Raw genomic sequence first — 15,307 nt, 5'->3', positions numbered from 1 at the left:
GCTCATGACTTACAATTTTGACTTTTTACGTAACTGACAATTTTGATTTGTTTCTTTCCTTGTATATAATAAACTTCAAAAAATGGACAATATTAAAGGCCGTCCAAAATTATGATTAAAACCCAGCTATTAAAATTGGTTGTAACAGCAAAAATGTGGTCAATACAGTGGCCATTCTGGCTTCTTGTGCCTGGGGCAAAGTCTTTAACAAAATTTCATTTATTAAAAATTTCTTCATTTATTTAATCTTACCTTTCATATTTTACATCTGGAAAATGAAAATTGCGGATTCAATTTGCTTACATTTACTGCCAACTGCGCCCCCTACTTCATTTTAATGTTTTTTTTAGTGACATAATGGTTATAAATGTTACATTATTTATTTCAAATTTATTCCCATAAAATTTCTGCGCCCGGGAAAACCACCAATATTCAAATAACTTACTAACCTAAAACAGACAATATTCAAATAACTTGCTAACCTAAAACCGCCAATATTCTTGACAATTTTCATTTGCCAGTCTTTTGAGCCACCTTCGCTTTTCCTTTTTTTTGCGCGATTGCCACTCTTTTGCCGTGAAGCTGTGAAGAACCCTCATAAGGTCTTAGCATATGTCACTGGAGGGTACTCCGACCTCCTCGTGACTAGTTTGGAGACTTGGAGCAGCCACCCTGAGAAAGCTCTAACTTCATAAAAAAAAAACCTTCCTTGGTACCTTCTGTTGGTGCGTCGTGTTCAAGTGTATTTAACTGTGAATTTAACTTGTTATTATTCGTTATTCATTTATGTGCTATTTTTATTTATTTGTTTTCTTTTTTTTGTTCTTTGCTTTCCCTTATGTTCAATGGTAACTGAATAACTAAAAATAATAAGGAAGAATTAATGAAAGACTTTTGTTTAATATATATATATATATATATATATATATATATATATATATATATATATATATATATATATATATATATATATATATATATATATATATATATATATATATATATATATATATATATTACATGGACGTATAATGCTAATTACATGGACGTAATTAGTAGGACGTCCCTCGAGATTAAAAGATATGAGCTATTAGGAAATAAAGAACTACGGTTTCTATTAATACAATTTGTATTGTAATGACTTGGTCTGATAGTAATAAACTTAACAATTAAAAGTATGCTAAATTATTACAATATATTTCCTTAAATGATATCCGACAACAAGGGGGAGGGCAAATATCCAGCGATCTAGGTCCCAAAGTGACTTTTAGCCCCCCTCCCCCCTTCATGTCTGCTTCTATGTCTACCGACAATTTGTTGAAATATTTTCGATACCTTTCGGTGGGTTGCCTACTTTCCGCCACCTAATGTACATCTCAGAGTGCCAGGTGTGCCGCAGAGTTCCGCCACGCGTGGGATAGTTACACACGCAGGACCAAGCTCTGCAACGCATGGTGCAGTCCCCACAACTCTGGACACACGTTCGTCAGACTTGGCCCGTGTGACCTGGTGCAAGTTATTAGTGCAAGTTTTTGACTTCTTGGAGCCTTAGGGATTAATCAATATAGAATAGAAGAGGCTCTAGTTGAAATGAAAGAAAATGTGATTACCAATATCTAAGTTAAGAATCAATCACCAGAGTCTCCCTGACAGTTGTAATCTCTTATTTTGTGTATGCTGCTATGACTACTGTCTCCTAGATAATCTGATTGCAGAGCAAAGTTTGAAGATTAATTTATTTTGATCCCTCCTATTCATCTAAACTTTAGTTTGTAGTCCAATTGAAGAAAAGTTTATTAATCCTTGTGGTTGCTCTAAGCAATATTTTTATAGTTATGGTTATTGACAGGTAACTAAATGAACGTCCTAGTTATCTTGTTATAATTGCTCTTGTACTGATAAAGGAAAAAATTAAAGATTTGAAGAAACACGGCTGGAAAGCAAATTCCAGAAAAAAATAATTAAAATTGCTTGTTGTGCTTACATAAAGCTTAACAATAATATACATATAGTGTAGGTGTGAGATGTTTTAAGAGGATAATTTAACGTTTATTACTAAACCTGAAATGTTCCCCTTTTTCTACTTCTTCCCTTATTCTTGATGCTATTTGGCCATTCCCCACTAAGCTGGTATTTGCAAGAACACCAGTGGGACATCGGCCTACTTAAGAGTAAAAGTTATAACGTATGAAACAAAAAAGTTTTTTTTCCTTCATTTTAGTGTAAAACAGGGGGTTTATGTAGTATTCTCCGCGGAAGACTGAATTGTCTCAAAATATTGATTGAGATAGAATTGAATTTATTGTCCTTTTCTAATTTCACTAAGTATAAAGTGGTTGTAAATCATGAAGAGATCTTCGCTCACAGTGAAAAAAAATTGTGTTTGGAAAAAATAATATCTTTTTTTTTATCAAATAAGCAACAAAGTATTTTGATATTATAAATCCAAATTACCAATAATGGGGAAAGTAATTGTGCCACATACGGGACCCAGAGATCGAATCACGCTGCAGGAATGCACTGCAGGGCCGACGCAGGGACCTTAGTAGTCAAGAAGCGTCGTTAATCTGATACAATACAATACAATTGTGACACATATCTATAATTTCTTTCAGGCTAAAGTTGGTCCATCCGGTCCTTCAGAAGTAGACCAAGAAGAATCGACGACGGTAATCACTAAGTTCATACATGAGGTATTACTGGCCGATGATGCTCTCTCAAATGGTACAGATGGTGCACCCCCAGCTAAACGGCTCAAGGTGTTTGGAGAACAACACAAACCTTGGTGTTTGGAGAACAATTCACACTGTTCTCGATCTCCTCGCTTGATGACCAATGATTATTCTAAATTACTATATCCAACAGTTCCCCACTCACTTGAATGTGAAGGAACGCTCCTTCGTATAGAAAACTCTTTTGCTCCAGGGAGCCAAGACTTGTTTCATGATCAGTGGATGCGAGGTCAGCCAGTTGTCGTGGCTAAAGTTTCTGACAAACTTAATGTGGATTTATGGACTCCTGAATCCTTTTCAAGGGAATTTGGTTCCACTAAAAATCACTTTGTAAATTGTATTACTGGAAATATTGTACCAAATCAGCCTATGTCGAAATTTTGGGAAGGCTTTGAAAAATATTCCAAGAGATTAAAGGTGCAGTATTTTAAGCCTTTAATTTTATTGTTTTAATATTTCATTGCTATTTTTAACATTATTATTTTATCATTTTAATTTGTATTTTAGCGTATTAAGGTAAAAAAAATAGATTGGCAGTGCAGCCCATATGCCTGTAAATAGATTGGGAATAGAAGCATATCCTTCTTTTGAAAGTGGTCTGAAGAACCCTCCCTCTAGAAAATAAAAATACGGCGGTGCGTAAAAGAAAGCCTACCTTTTGGAATTTTGACCGCTTCCTCCCCCTAGGAAAGCTCTCCGATACCTCTTAATCCCCCGAATGTCGAAAAATCAACACACATAGTTTCTTTAAAGAACGGGATCGAATATCCCTATGCTCTGCCCAAGGTCGTATCTAGGATTTTGTTTGGCGGGAAGGGTTGAAAAATGGTACTTGTGTGTATTATACCGAACACACCCAAAAAATGAAGTTAGGCTAATCAATACTTCATAATATGCGAAATAATTGTAGCTAACACATTTTGCATGTAGCCCCACTGTACTTTACCTCCTTCCCTTAATATGCAAATATATAGCCTAAATTATATATTTTCAATGCATTCTGCCACCCGTAACTTGTTTTTCCAGTTTTTTTTTTTTCGTCACAGTAGATTTAATTTACAAATATACGGGTTGGAACAACTGAGACGTATTGGGAGAATAGATAGGAAATATATAATTTGGGCTGTACATTGACGCATCAGGGTAGTCGGGTGTAAAGTATATCGAATGATTAACCTAACTTCACTTCTTAGGGTTTTAGGTATAATACAGAAGTACCAAAAATACTTTACAGAGTGCATCCAAAATTTGTTTATATGCATTTTGGTTACTTTTTATGCGAGTCGCGCAAAATTTATGGTGGGAGGTAGGGGAGGGATCAAATCCAGTACCTCCTGGATATAATGTTGGTTCTGCCCCTAAAACCAAAACGAATTTATAGTGAGTGACTTTACCTTTAGTATAGCGATCTATAACGGTTTGGAATCGACAGAGAGGGAAACATATAATTTTTGTTTATCTATTGTTATCCATAGACATATTAGTTTTATAGTTCACTATAGGCGGCATGTGTATTCGTATGTTCCCTATGTTTTTTTGCCATCGGCAATTTGAAGTCAGTTTGTAGATATTTACACCCATTGAAATATTATTTTACCTCAATTTTCCCACTTTGCGGAAGAGGATTGGCTTAGAGTGTCTAATTTCCACAAGGAATACGTTCTGTGAACCTTCAGTATTCTACAGAAAAGGACAGGTATCACCAAGGACGGGAATTCTAGAGGATCTCAAGGGTTACGAAATATATATATATATATATATATATATATATATATATATATATATATATATATATATATATATATATATATATATATATATATATATATATATATATATATATATACATATATATATATATATATATATATATATATATATATAATGAAAAAAGAAATCACCAATGCAAGCGCATCACATTTAAAAAAGAAAAAAGAAAAAAAAGACTGTTTTCCTACATTAGTAATTATTATAGATCAGTACTTGAATGAGGCCTTAACCTACTCATCCATCCAATTACATAGGTCCAACAGCATAGCCATACACAATCAACTATAAAGAATAATCCATGGACAGGCAGTCGTGATATATATATATATATATATATATATATATATATATATATATATATATATATATATATATATATATATATATATATATATATATATATATATATATATATATATATATTAAACAAAAGCATATTTCAACTTAAACTTCACTTCAATACAATACATCAAACACGCAAAACTATTCTTAAGAACTTGATGCCAACGCAAGGTTTACCCACTATACTGATATACAATATCAGAACACAAAATATTTCAGTTTTTAGACATCATGCATAAAAATATAGCTCCAAGCCACCAGGGGTACAGCCGAGATGGATCTTAAAAGGTAACCTAATCCCTATCCGCCGAAAAAAATGGAATCCACGATCATTTTATCACCATTTGAATTTAAGAAATGAAAATCAAAAGAGAATGATGAGAAGAAAATAATGCTAGAATTCAGATAACGGTACAAAATTGTGACTCCAGTCTGTGAAAATCCTATGAAGTTTTTTGAACTAGAAACTATTTGCTAAAATTTTTGTTGGTAGAAAAGGTGACTTGTTACATCGTAGTGGTTAGGCTTAATGAAGAAAAGCAGAAAAAGTCTTGTTAAAATATCCAAGTTTTCCAAAATTACTTTCCTGATTAAAAATTTTTTGCGTTTTGTTATCACTACTAGAGTAAATAAGTGAGGAGAGAAGTCCAGGATCATTCCTTGAAAAAGTTTTATGTTGAAAACTAACAGCACCCACCATTTTTGGTAGTGTGTTTGTAATAGTAAATCAAAGAATAAAAAAAAAAAAAAAAACAAAAAAACAAACAGTATAGCTTATGTCACATTAATCAAGAAAATAAGTAAGAAAGGGATTCTACAATCTTTTCTAGGAAAAATTTAAGATTTGAAAATTGTTAATTATTACCAACACCAACTATTTTTAGTAGTTTAGTTGTAATAGTAAATCAAGGAATAATAAAAAAAAAAAAAATAGTATAGCTTATATCACCTTAATCGAGAAAATAAGTAAGGAAGGGATTCTACAATCTTTTCTAGGAAAAATTTAAGATTTGAAAATTGCCAATTATTACCAACACCAACTATTTTTAGTAGTTTAGTTGTAATAGTAAATCAAGGATTTAAAAAATCAGTATCGCTTATATTACCTTATTTGATAAAATAAATGGAGAGGGGATTCTACAATCTTTTCTAGGAAAAGTTTAAGATTTGAAAATTACCAATTATTAGCAACACGAACTATTTTTAGTAGTGCATTTAAATCAAGGAATAAAAAACAGTTAGCTCTTTTCACCTTAATCGAGAAAATAAGTGAGGAGGGGATTGTACGATCTTTCATAGGAAAAGTTTCAGTTTTGGAAATTACCAACAACCACCATTTTTGGTAGTGTATTTGTAATAGTAAATCAAGGAATAAAAAAAAAAAAGTATAGCTTATATCACCTTAATTGAGAAAGTAAGTAAGGAGGAAAACTTAAGGTGGGTATTGTACGATCTTTCGTAGGAAAAGTTTCAGTTTTGAAAATTACCAACACCCACCATTTTTAGTAGTGTAGCTGTACTTGTAAATCAAGGAATAAAAAAAAACCGTATAGCTTATGTCACCTTAATCGAGAAAACAAGTGAGGAGGGAATTCTACAATCTTTCCTAGCTTTTATTAACTTATTCGAGAAAATAAATGAACAAGTTTAAGATTTGAAAATTACCAACTATTAGCAACACCAACTGTTTTTAGTAGTGCATTTAAATTAAGGAATAAAAAAACAGATAGGTTATATCACATTAATCGAGAAAATACATGAGGAGCAGATTCTACGATATTTCGTAGGAAAAGTTCAAGTTCTGAAAATTATCAACACCCGCCATTATTAGTAATGTAGTTGTAATTGTAAATCAAGGAATAAAAAAAAAAAAAACCGTATAGCTTATATCATGTTAATCGAGAAAATAGGCGGAGAGGGAAGCATAGGATTTTGTACTTGTAAAAGTTAATGGTTAAACATTACTATTCTACGTTCTTTTACAAGAGTAAAAAAGCTGTAAAATTGAATTGTATTTATTTTTGAATCAATTAAATTCATTTAAGTAAATTTATAATATCTTAAATATTTGATTTTTCATTTATTGAAATTTACTACATTTCTATATAAGTTTATTATGTAAATTAAAAAAAGTTTGCATTATTCATTTGTTTTGTTTTCTATCTGAAATTTTCTATGTTAACTGGCAGGTGAAACTGGTGATAATTTCGCCCTTTTGCGTAACTAACCATTTGATGTCTTATTTATGTCTGTGAAAGAACCAGTATAAACCTTTAAAAGTTTCGATTTATCGCAGTCAGAATACCCATGTTATTTAATTTATTGGGGGTTTATTTTAAGTTCGTTTTTGTGATTTGTTTTCTGTTTATAACTGTCGTTTACGCAGGATTACATATTTGAACTATTACGTGTTTAGCTTGGTGTCTTGGTTTTTCCTTGTGGAAGTTTGTTGGATCAATGCCTAATAATTAATTGTTTTTCTGGGAAAAAGTGTGCCAAGAAAGTATTCAAATATTAATGATTTTTAAGAAATGGAGGTCACATTGAGTTAAAAGAATAATATAGTATTTTCACAAAAAAATTTCTCTTTTTCTGTTTTATTCGTATCCATCGTTCCTAGATATGATTAAATAAAAAAAACTAATTTTTTTAACTGAAAGTAAGGAGCGACATTAAAACTTAAAACGAAAGAAATTACTCCGTGTATGAAAGCGGCTGTTCCCTTCACAACGCCCCCTCTTTGCGCTAAAGTTTGACTCTTTCTCTCAATTCTACTTTATTAAACAGTAAAAAACTTGAGCGCAAAGAGCGGGGCTTTGAGAAGGGAACAGCCTCTTTCATACACGGAGTAATTTCTGCTCGTTTTAAGTTTTAATGTCGCTCCTTAATTTCAGTTCAAAAAACTAGTTTTTTTTAACATTTAATTTCTGAACGTTTTTTAATTAATGCATGTTTGATTTTGGTTCTTCGCACGTAAATTATTAAAATGAAATTTGCATATTAATTCTTTTTTGGCTAAATGGCTTTCTCTTACTTTTGATCAGACGATTTCGAGAAAAAAGGGGTGGGGGAGGAGGTCTAGTTGCCCTCCAATTTTTCGGTTACTTGAAAAGGCAACTAGAACTTTTAATTTTTAACGAACGTTTTTATTAGTAAAAAACATATGTAATTTAAGAATCAACTTACATAGCGAACTTTTATATTCTTATATTTTTATATGTATATGAGGGGGTTTGTCCCTTCGTTAATATCTCACTCTTTACACTAAAGCTTAAATTTTGTCCCAACTCTTTAAGAAGGACCCCTGAATCAGAAAGGCCGTAGAATAAATAGTTGAAATTACTAAAAATACTTTAGCGTAAAGAGTGAGGTATTTAGGAGGATATGAACTCCTCATATGCGTAATAATCTCAGTTCGTTTTAAGTTTTAATGCTGCTCCTTACTTTCAGTTGAAAAAACTTTTCATACTTATTTTTTCATTGTTTTTTTTATAATAATGCTAGAAAGTACTGCGCCCCCTTCATTGAATTTCTCTTCCCCCATGACATATTCCTCTAAAGAAAGATCTTCCCACATAGCCTCCTCCCCTAGCCCCCCCAATCCAAAATAATCCCACCAAAAACGTCTGTACGCTTCCCAATAATTATTACTGTATGTAAACACTGGTCAAAGTTTGTAACTTGCAGCCCCTACCCCGGGGACTGTGGGGGAGTAATTCATCCCAAAGACATAGTTATTATGGTTTTCAACTATGCTGAACAAAATGGATATCTCAAAATTTTGATCCTTTGACTTAGGAAAAAAAAATGAGCGTTATGCCCTCCAATTTTTGTGGTCAATTTAAAAGGGCACTGTGGTCACTTTAGGGTTCTCTGATACGCTGAATGCGATGGTGTGATTTTCGTTAAGATTCTATGACTTTTAGAGGGGGGTTCCCCCTATTTTCCAAAATAAGGCAAATTTTCTCAGGCTCGTAACTTTTGATGGCAAAGAAACCTATGAAACCTATATATTTAAAATCAGCATAAAAATCCGATTCTTTTGATGTATCTTTTAGTATCAAAATTCCGTTCTTTAGAGTTTCGTTTACTATTGAGCCGGGTCGCTCTTTACTTGTGAACTTGTTGCATTGCTTACTCACCTGGGGCCAGTCGTGAACAGTCCTTCAGTCCATCCCCCTTTAACCATCTGCCTTGGCCACCTCCCAAAAAATTCTCAACCATTCTAGTAACCATATCGACCGTGTTTCGCCAAAAATTTCCTAAGTTGAGATAGGATGGTTTGGTGCGAATGACTGGAATTAAAACTTGATGGCCTGTACCACTTTCTGCTGAAATTGTAGAGCCCCGCTCTAATTATTTATTCTTTGTATTTATTCTTCTATAATTATTCTTTGTTTGGTGCCCGAAGTTATAAGGCCAGTTGCCCTGGAGGCTAAAAGACAAAATTAAGTTAGAGGTAAAACGACCTATCTTGAGATAAGGCAGAACGTTATTTTATAAAGTAATTTTTCTCCAAAAAAATAAATTTCGAGATGGGACGTTTTGTCTAGAGAGGGTCGATATAATGGGAGACGGCCTCCTCCGTAGCGAAAACCTAGCATCCAATTGCTTAAGGAACAAAACCTTAAAATAGGTTGATGACTTGAAGACAGGTCGAGGAACAAAAGGGGACCCGATTTATCTCCGTTAGGAAGCATCAATTCCTCTTGAAACCAGATCACGACCTCTTTTTTTTCCTTTTAAGGTATACCAGTGATACTAGTAGCCATTAATAATGAATTCTTGACAAAAAAAAAGTCTTCCGTCCATGCATTTCTGATATTAAATAAAAAAAAAAACAAATTTTTTCAGCTGAAAGTAAGGAGCATCATTAAAACTTAAAAGGAACAGGAATTATTACGTATATGAGGAAGTTTGCCCCCTCGTCAATACCTCGCTCTTTACGCTAAAGTTCAAATTGTTCCAATTCGTTAAGAATGGCCCCTGAATCACAAAGGCCGTTTAATTAGAATAAATAGCTCTTTTGAAAGTATTAAAAACACTAGTGTAAAAAGCAAGGTATTGACGAGGGGCTTAGCCTCCTCATATACGTAATAATTTCTATTCGTTTTAAGTTTTAATGTTGCTCCTTACTTTCAGTTGAAGAACTGTTTTTTTTTTTATATTTAATTTCTGATCGTTTTTTCAAATAATGTTGGGAAAACCGGTGCCCCCTTCATATTCTCTTCCCTCATGGAAACCTCCTCAATGGAAAGATTCTCCCACTAACCCCCTCCCCCGAATTTCTTCACCCTCCACAAGACCCCTTGAAAACGTCTGTAAACTTCCTAATAATCAATACTATATGTGAACAATGGGCAAAGTTCATAACTTGCAACCCTTCTCCCGGGACTGTCGGGGATTAAGTTGTCCTTAGAGACACAGCTGTTAGATTTTTCTACTATACTGAACAAAATGGCTATCTCAAAATTTTGATCCGGTTACTGGGAAAAAATGAGCGCGGGAGGGGGCCTAGTTGCCCTTCAGTTGTCTGGTCACTAAAAAGAACATTAGGACTTTTAATTTCCGTTCGAATGAGCCCTCTCGCTACATTCTAGGACCACTGGGTTGATACGATCACCCCTAGAAAAAAAAAGCGCACATCTGTCATCTATCTTCTGGCAAAAAATACAAAATTCCACATTTTTGCAGACAGGAGCTTGAAACCTCGACAGCAGGGTTCTGTGATACGCTGAATCTTATGGTTGATTTTCATTAAGATTCTATGACTTACAGGGGGTATTTCTCGCTTTTTTCGAAAAAAAGGTAATTGAGCCGGGTCGCTGAAGTTTGAATTTTGTCCCAATTCTTTAAGTCTGTCTCCTGAAACAAAAGGGCCGTTTGATTAGAACAATAAGACGCTTTTTATGGCACTTGGTATTAACCAAGTGACATATAGCAGTCGCCAATTCTGTCGGTCTGTCTGTCGGTCTGTCGGTCTGTCTGTCGGTCTGTCGGTCCCGGTTTTGCTACTTTAGGCACTTCCAGGTAAGCTAGGACGATGAAATTTGGCAAGCGTATCAGGGACCGGACCAGATTAAATTAGAAATAGTCGTTTTCCCGATTTGACCATCTGGGGGGGAGTGGGGGCCCGGTTAATTCGCAAAAAATAGAAAAAATGAAGTATTTTTAACTTATCAGCGGGTATTTGGATCTTAATGAAATTTGATGTTTGGAATGATATTGTGTCTTAGAGCTCTTATTTTTAATCCCGACCGGATCTGATGACATTGGGGGGAGTTGGAGGGGGAAAACCTAAAGTCCCGGTTTTGCTACTTTAGGCACTTCCAGGTAAGCTAGGACGATGAAATTTGGCAAGCGTATCAGGGACCGGACCAGATTAAATTAGAAATAGTCGTTTTCCCGATTTGACCATCTGGGGGGGGGGGGAGAAGGGGCCGGTTAATTCGGAAAAATAGAAAAAATGAAGTATTTTTAACTTATGAGCGGGTGATTGGATCTTAATGAAATTTGATGTTTGGAATGATATTGTGTCTCAGAGCTCTTATTTTAAATCCCGACTGGGTCTGATGACATTGGGGGGAGTTGGAGGGGGGAAACCTAAAATCTTGGAAAACACTTAGAGTAGAGGGATCGGGATGAAACTTGATGGGAAAAATAAGCGCAAGTCCCAGATACATGATTGACATAATCGGAACTTATTTGCTCTCTTTGGGGTAGTTGGGAGGGGGGGAGTAAGTCTTAAAAATTAGAAAAATGAGGTATTTTCAACTTACGAACGGGTGATCGGATCTCAATGAAATTTGATGTTTAGAAGGATATCGTGTCTTAGAGCTCTTATTTTAAATCCCGACCGGATCTGGTGATGGGGGCGGGGAGTTGGGAGGGGGAAACCTAAAACTTGGAAAACACTTAGAGTGGAGGGATCGGGATGAAACATGGTGGGAAAAATAAACACAAGTCCTAGATAGATGATTGACATAAACGGAACGGATCCGCTCTCTTTTGGGTAGTTGGGGGGGGGGGGGTTCATTCTGAAAAATTAGAAAAAATGAGGTATTTTTAACTTACGAATGGGTGATTGGATCTCCATGAAATTTGATTTTTAGAAGGATATCGTGGCTCAAAGCTCTTATTTTAAATCCTGACCGGATCTGGTGACATTGGGAGAAGTTTGGGGTGGGGAGACCTAAAATGATGGGAAACCCTTAGATTGGAAGGATTGGGATGAAAATTGGTTGGAAAAATAAGCAAAAGTCTTGCATACGTAATTTACATAATTGGAACGGATCCGCTCAATTGCGGGGGGGGGGGGTAATTCTGAAAAATAAGAAAAATAACGTATTTTTAACTTACGAAGGAGTGATCGGATCTTCATGAAACTTCATATTTAGAAGGACCTCGTAACTCTGATATCTTATTTTAAATCTCAACCGGATCAAACGTAATTGGGGGGGGGCAGTTGGGGGGACCGGAAATCTTAGAAAATACTTAAAGCGGTGAGATCAGGATGAAACTGGATGGGAAGAATAGAAACCTGTCTAAGATACGTGACTGACATAACTGGACCGGATCTGCTCTCTTTGGTGGAATTGGGAGGGGGGAGGTAATTTTGAAAATTGAGGTATTTGTAACTTACGAAAGGGTGACCAGATCTTAATGAAATTTGATATTTAGAAGGATCTTGTGCTATAAAGTTTAACTTTAGGTTCTGACCTTCTCACAAGTGCCAAATGAGCTCTTGGCTCTTGGCTCTTCCGACCTCGTCCAAATGAGCTCTTGGCTCTTCCGACCTCGTACCATATGAGCTCTCGGCTCTTCCGACCTCGTCACAAGTGCCATATGAGCTCTTAGCTCTTGTTTAAAGTACTAAAATACTCTTTTGGAGAGTGCTAAAGTACTCTCGCGACATCCTAGGACCACTGGTTTGATACTATTACCTCCTAGAAAAAAAAACAACAACAACAAAAAAGATAAATACGCGTCCGTGATATTTCTTCTGGAAAAAAATTACAGAATTCCGCATTTTTGAAGATAGGAGCTTGAAACCTCTACAGTAGGCTATGGTTCTCTGATACGCAAAACCTGATGGTGTGATTTTCTTTAAGATTCTATGACTTTTAGGGGATTCTTCTCCCCTTTGTCCAAAAATAAGGCAAATTTTCTCAGGCTAATAGTTTTTGATGAGTAAGACTAAATTTGATGAAAGTTTTATATAGTTAAAATCAACATGAAACCTGATTCTTTTGATGTACCTATTGATATCAAAAGTCCGTTTTTAAAAGTTTCGGTTACTATTGAGCCGGATCGCTCCTTGCTTACGGTTCGTTGCCTCGAACTGTTTGATTCAAATGATACCCGGTTTACCTCTTTAGAAGACACCTCTTGTTATGACGCACCTCTCCAGGGTCTCTTTTCAATACCTCCAAAGGAGAATACCTTGATTGGGATTGACCAAGTGGCTGTCCAGGCTACACTATTTCACATTTTCTGGCAAAATGCACAAAATTTTTCTGGATTTTCTGACACTGTAGCCAAGATACCTTTTCCTTGAAACTTGGAAGTCTCCCAAAACATATATTTGGTTTTGATCCATCTTTGTGGGACTAACACAGAGCTGCTTGAATGAACTCCTTGTAGGTAATTGTGGTAGGGTTATTCTGTAAAACGTTTCTCGAGTGGTTCTTCGTTCATAATTTTTAAGCCTGCCTTGTATCCAAAAAATCCGCATAGTCTTCACTATTAAAGAGGGTACTAAAGTACATAGAGGATAATAGAGATGCTAGACGATACTAGGATACAGGGCTGTATGCAGGCGAGGGAGACTGAAGGCTTGTCCCCCCCCCGAAATCCTAAATTTGCTTGAATTTCCGAGCACTTCTTATTCAAATCATCAATTTTTTTTATTATTAGGCCTTCCTCCAGAATTCTTTATTATTGCTCCCCCCTCCAAAAAAAATTCCTGTATACACGCATGCTGGAAATAGTTCCTTAAAAATATAGAGTATGTTTTTTAACAGTGGGTAAAGATATAACTGCTGGACATTGAAATTTTCCATCTACATTTTCTTTCTTTTTTGTTCATGTTAGTGAAATATGAGGTTTTCTTGGATAGATAAACTTTGACCTATTGAGCTCATCAAAGTAGCTGATGGACCAACACGTGTTTCTCGAAGTCAGTTACACGGTTGCAATTTCCACAAAAAAAACGAAATTGTTCAGATATGATGTTAACGCTGTTCACAGGTGGTATATTAGTGTTCCAAAAACAGTACCGGTGCTTGCTAAAATCACAATTTTCACCTGAAACGGTTGAGTATTTTGATAGGTGGCTAGAAATCCTGATAATGTACCGTCAGTCAGAAGGCCTTACGAGCTATGGTGATAGTTCTGGTGACAAAAACTCTCCGAATGTCCCGGAAAGCTGTATCGGTTGCCTCATTACACTCCTCCCCCCATCTCATTCAAATATAATTATTCAATAATTACAGGATAGCTAAAACACATTTGGGTCAGCCAAGATACAATAAAAAAAAGAATAAAGATAATAATCTTAAAAAATTTTTTTTTGCTTTAATTAAGCGGAAATTTTTCTCTTTTTTTTCTTTCTTTTTTTTTGGGTTGGTTGGTTGAATGAATTCAGAATAAATTGTATTTACCGTATTCCAATTCATGTTGGTTGGAACTTATTCACACAGGAAAAACCGCAGAATTTTGATTTCAGTCCAAATTTTATCGGCTCTTGGCATACCAGACTTAGTAATTTTTTTCTTGTGGTATTTATTATGAGGTCATGATTCTAGTTTAGACTGAAAGAGACCATGCATGATAATAAAATTTTCGTAATTTTTTCTCCCTTTTATTTGAGAATTTGTCAATGAATTTGTCATATATGAATTGTGTTATAAGTTACAATCACGTCTGCTGTTATCACTGTCATTAATATATAACATGTGCTATTTCTCTGGGGAAGATTCCGGTGTAAGTTAAGGGCTTTTGTGGGATTTTTCTTTTTTTGAAGTCTCATATTGAAGATTTTTTCTTTGGGAGGGGGTTTGTAGTTGAATTACAACAAAAAGGTGACTTACAAAAACACTATATCCACGTTGTGAGGTAAATATAAAAATTATAAGCCCGCTCTTGGGTGTATGTCTGATTTGTTTGTCTCATAGATGTTATTTTCTGTCTCCCCTACTGTCAGTCACTTTGTTTTTATATTCATGAGTTTTTTTTTATATAATTAATCAACTAATCAAATTATGGTTGCAGAAATAGCTTCAACCTAATAAAGAGCGAGCCACCGCTCATAACCAAAAATTTATAACCAAAAACAGTGCTTAGAAAAATATCTGACGACAATTTTTTTTATTTACTTAAAGGTGATTCCGGATTGGTAACTTATATAGGTTTAACCCCCTCCCCCCCCCCCAGGGGTGGTCGCATCGAGCCAGGGGTCGTAT

General features: G+C 34.9%; 1 protein-coding gene across 3 annotated transcripts in view; it reads left to right on the top strand.

Moving 5' to 3' along the window:
* LOC136025387 (lysine-specific demethylase 3A-like) overlaps positions 1-15,307 on the top strand; it is a 266,827-nt gene that overhangs the window by 222,910 nt on the left and 28,610 nt on the right. For all 3 annotated transcript variants that reach the window (XM_065701374.1, XM_065701372.1, XM_065701375.1), the window contains one exon: positions 2,616-3,149. In XM_065701374.1, coding sequence (XP_065557446.1) covers positions 2,616-3,149 — 534 coding nt within the window. The remainder of the gene's footprint in view (positions 1-2,615; positions 3,150-15,307) is intronic.

The sequence above is a fragment of the Artemia franciscana genome, chromosome 3 (assembly GCF_032884065.1).
Source record: "Artemia franciscana chromosome 3, ASM3288406v1, whole genome shotgun sequence".
Taxonomy (NCBI): Eukaryota; Metazoa; Arthropoda; class Branchiopoda; order Anostraca; family Artemiidae; genus Artemia; species Artemia franciscana.
Note: the sequence above shows the minus strand (reverse complement) of the source record. Positions and strands in the feature narration are given on the sequence as shown.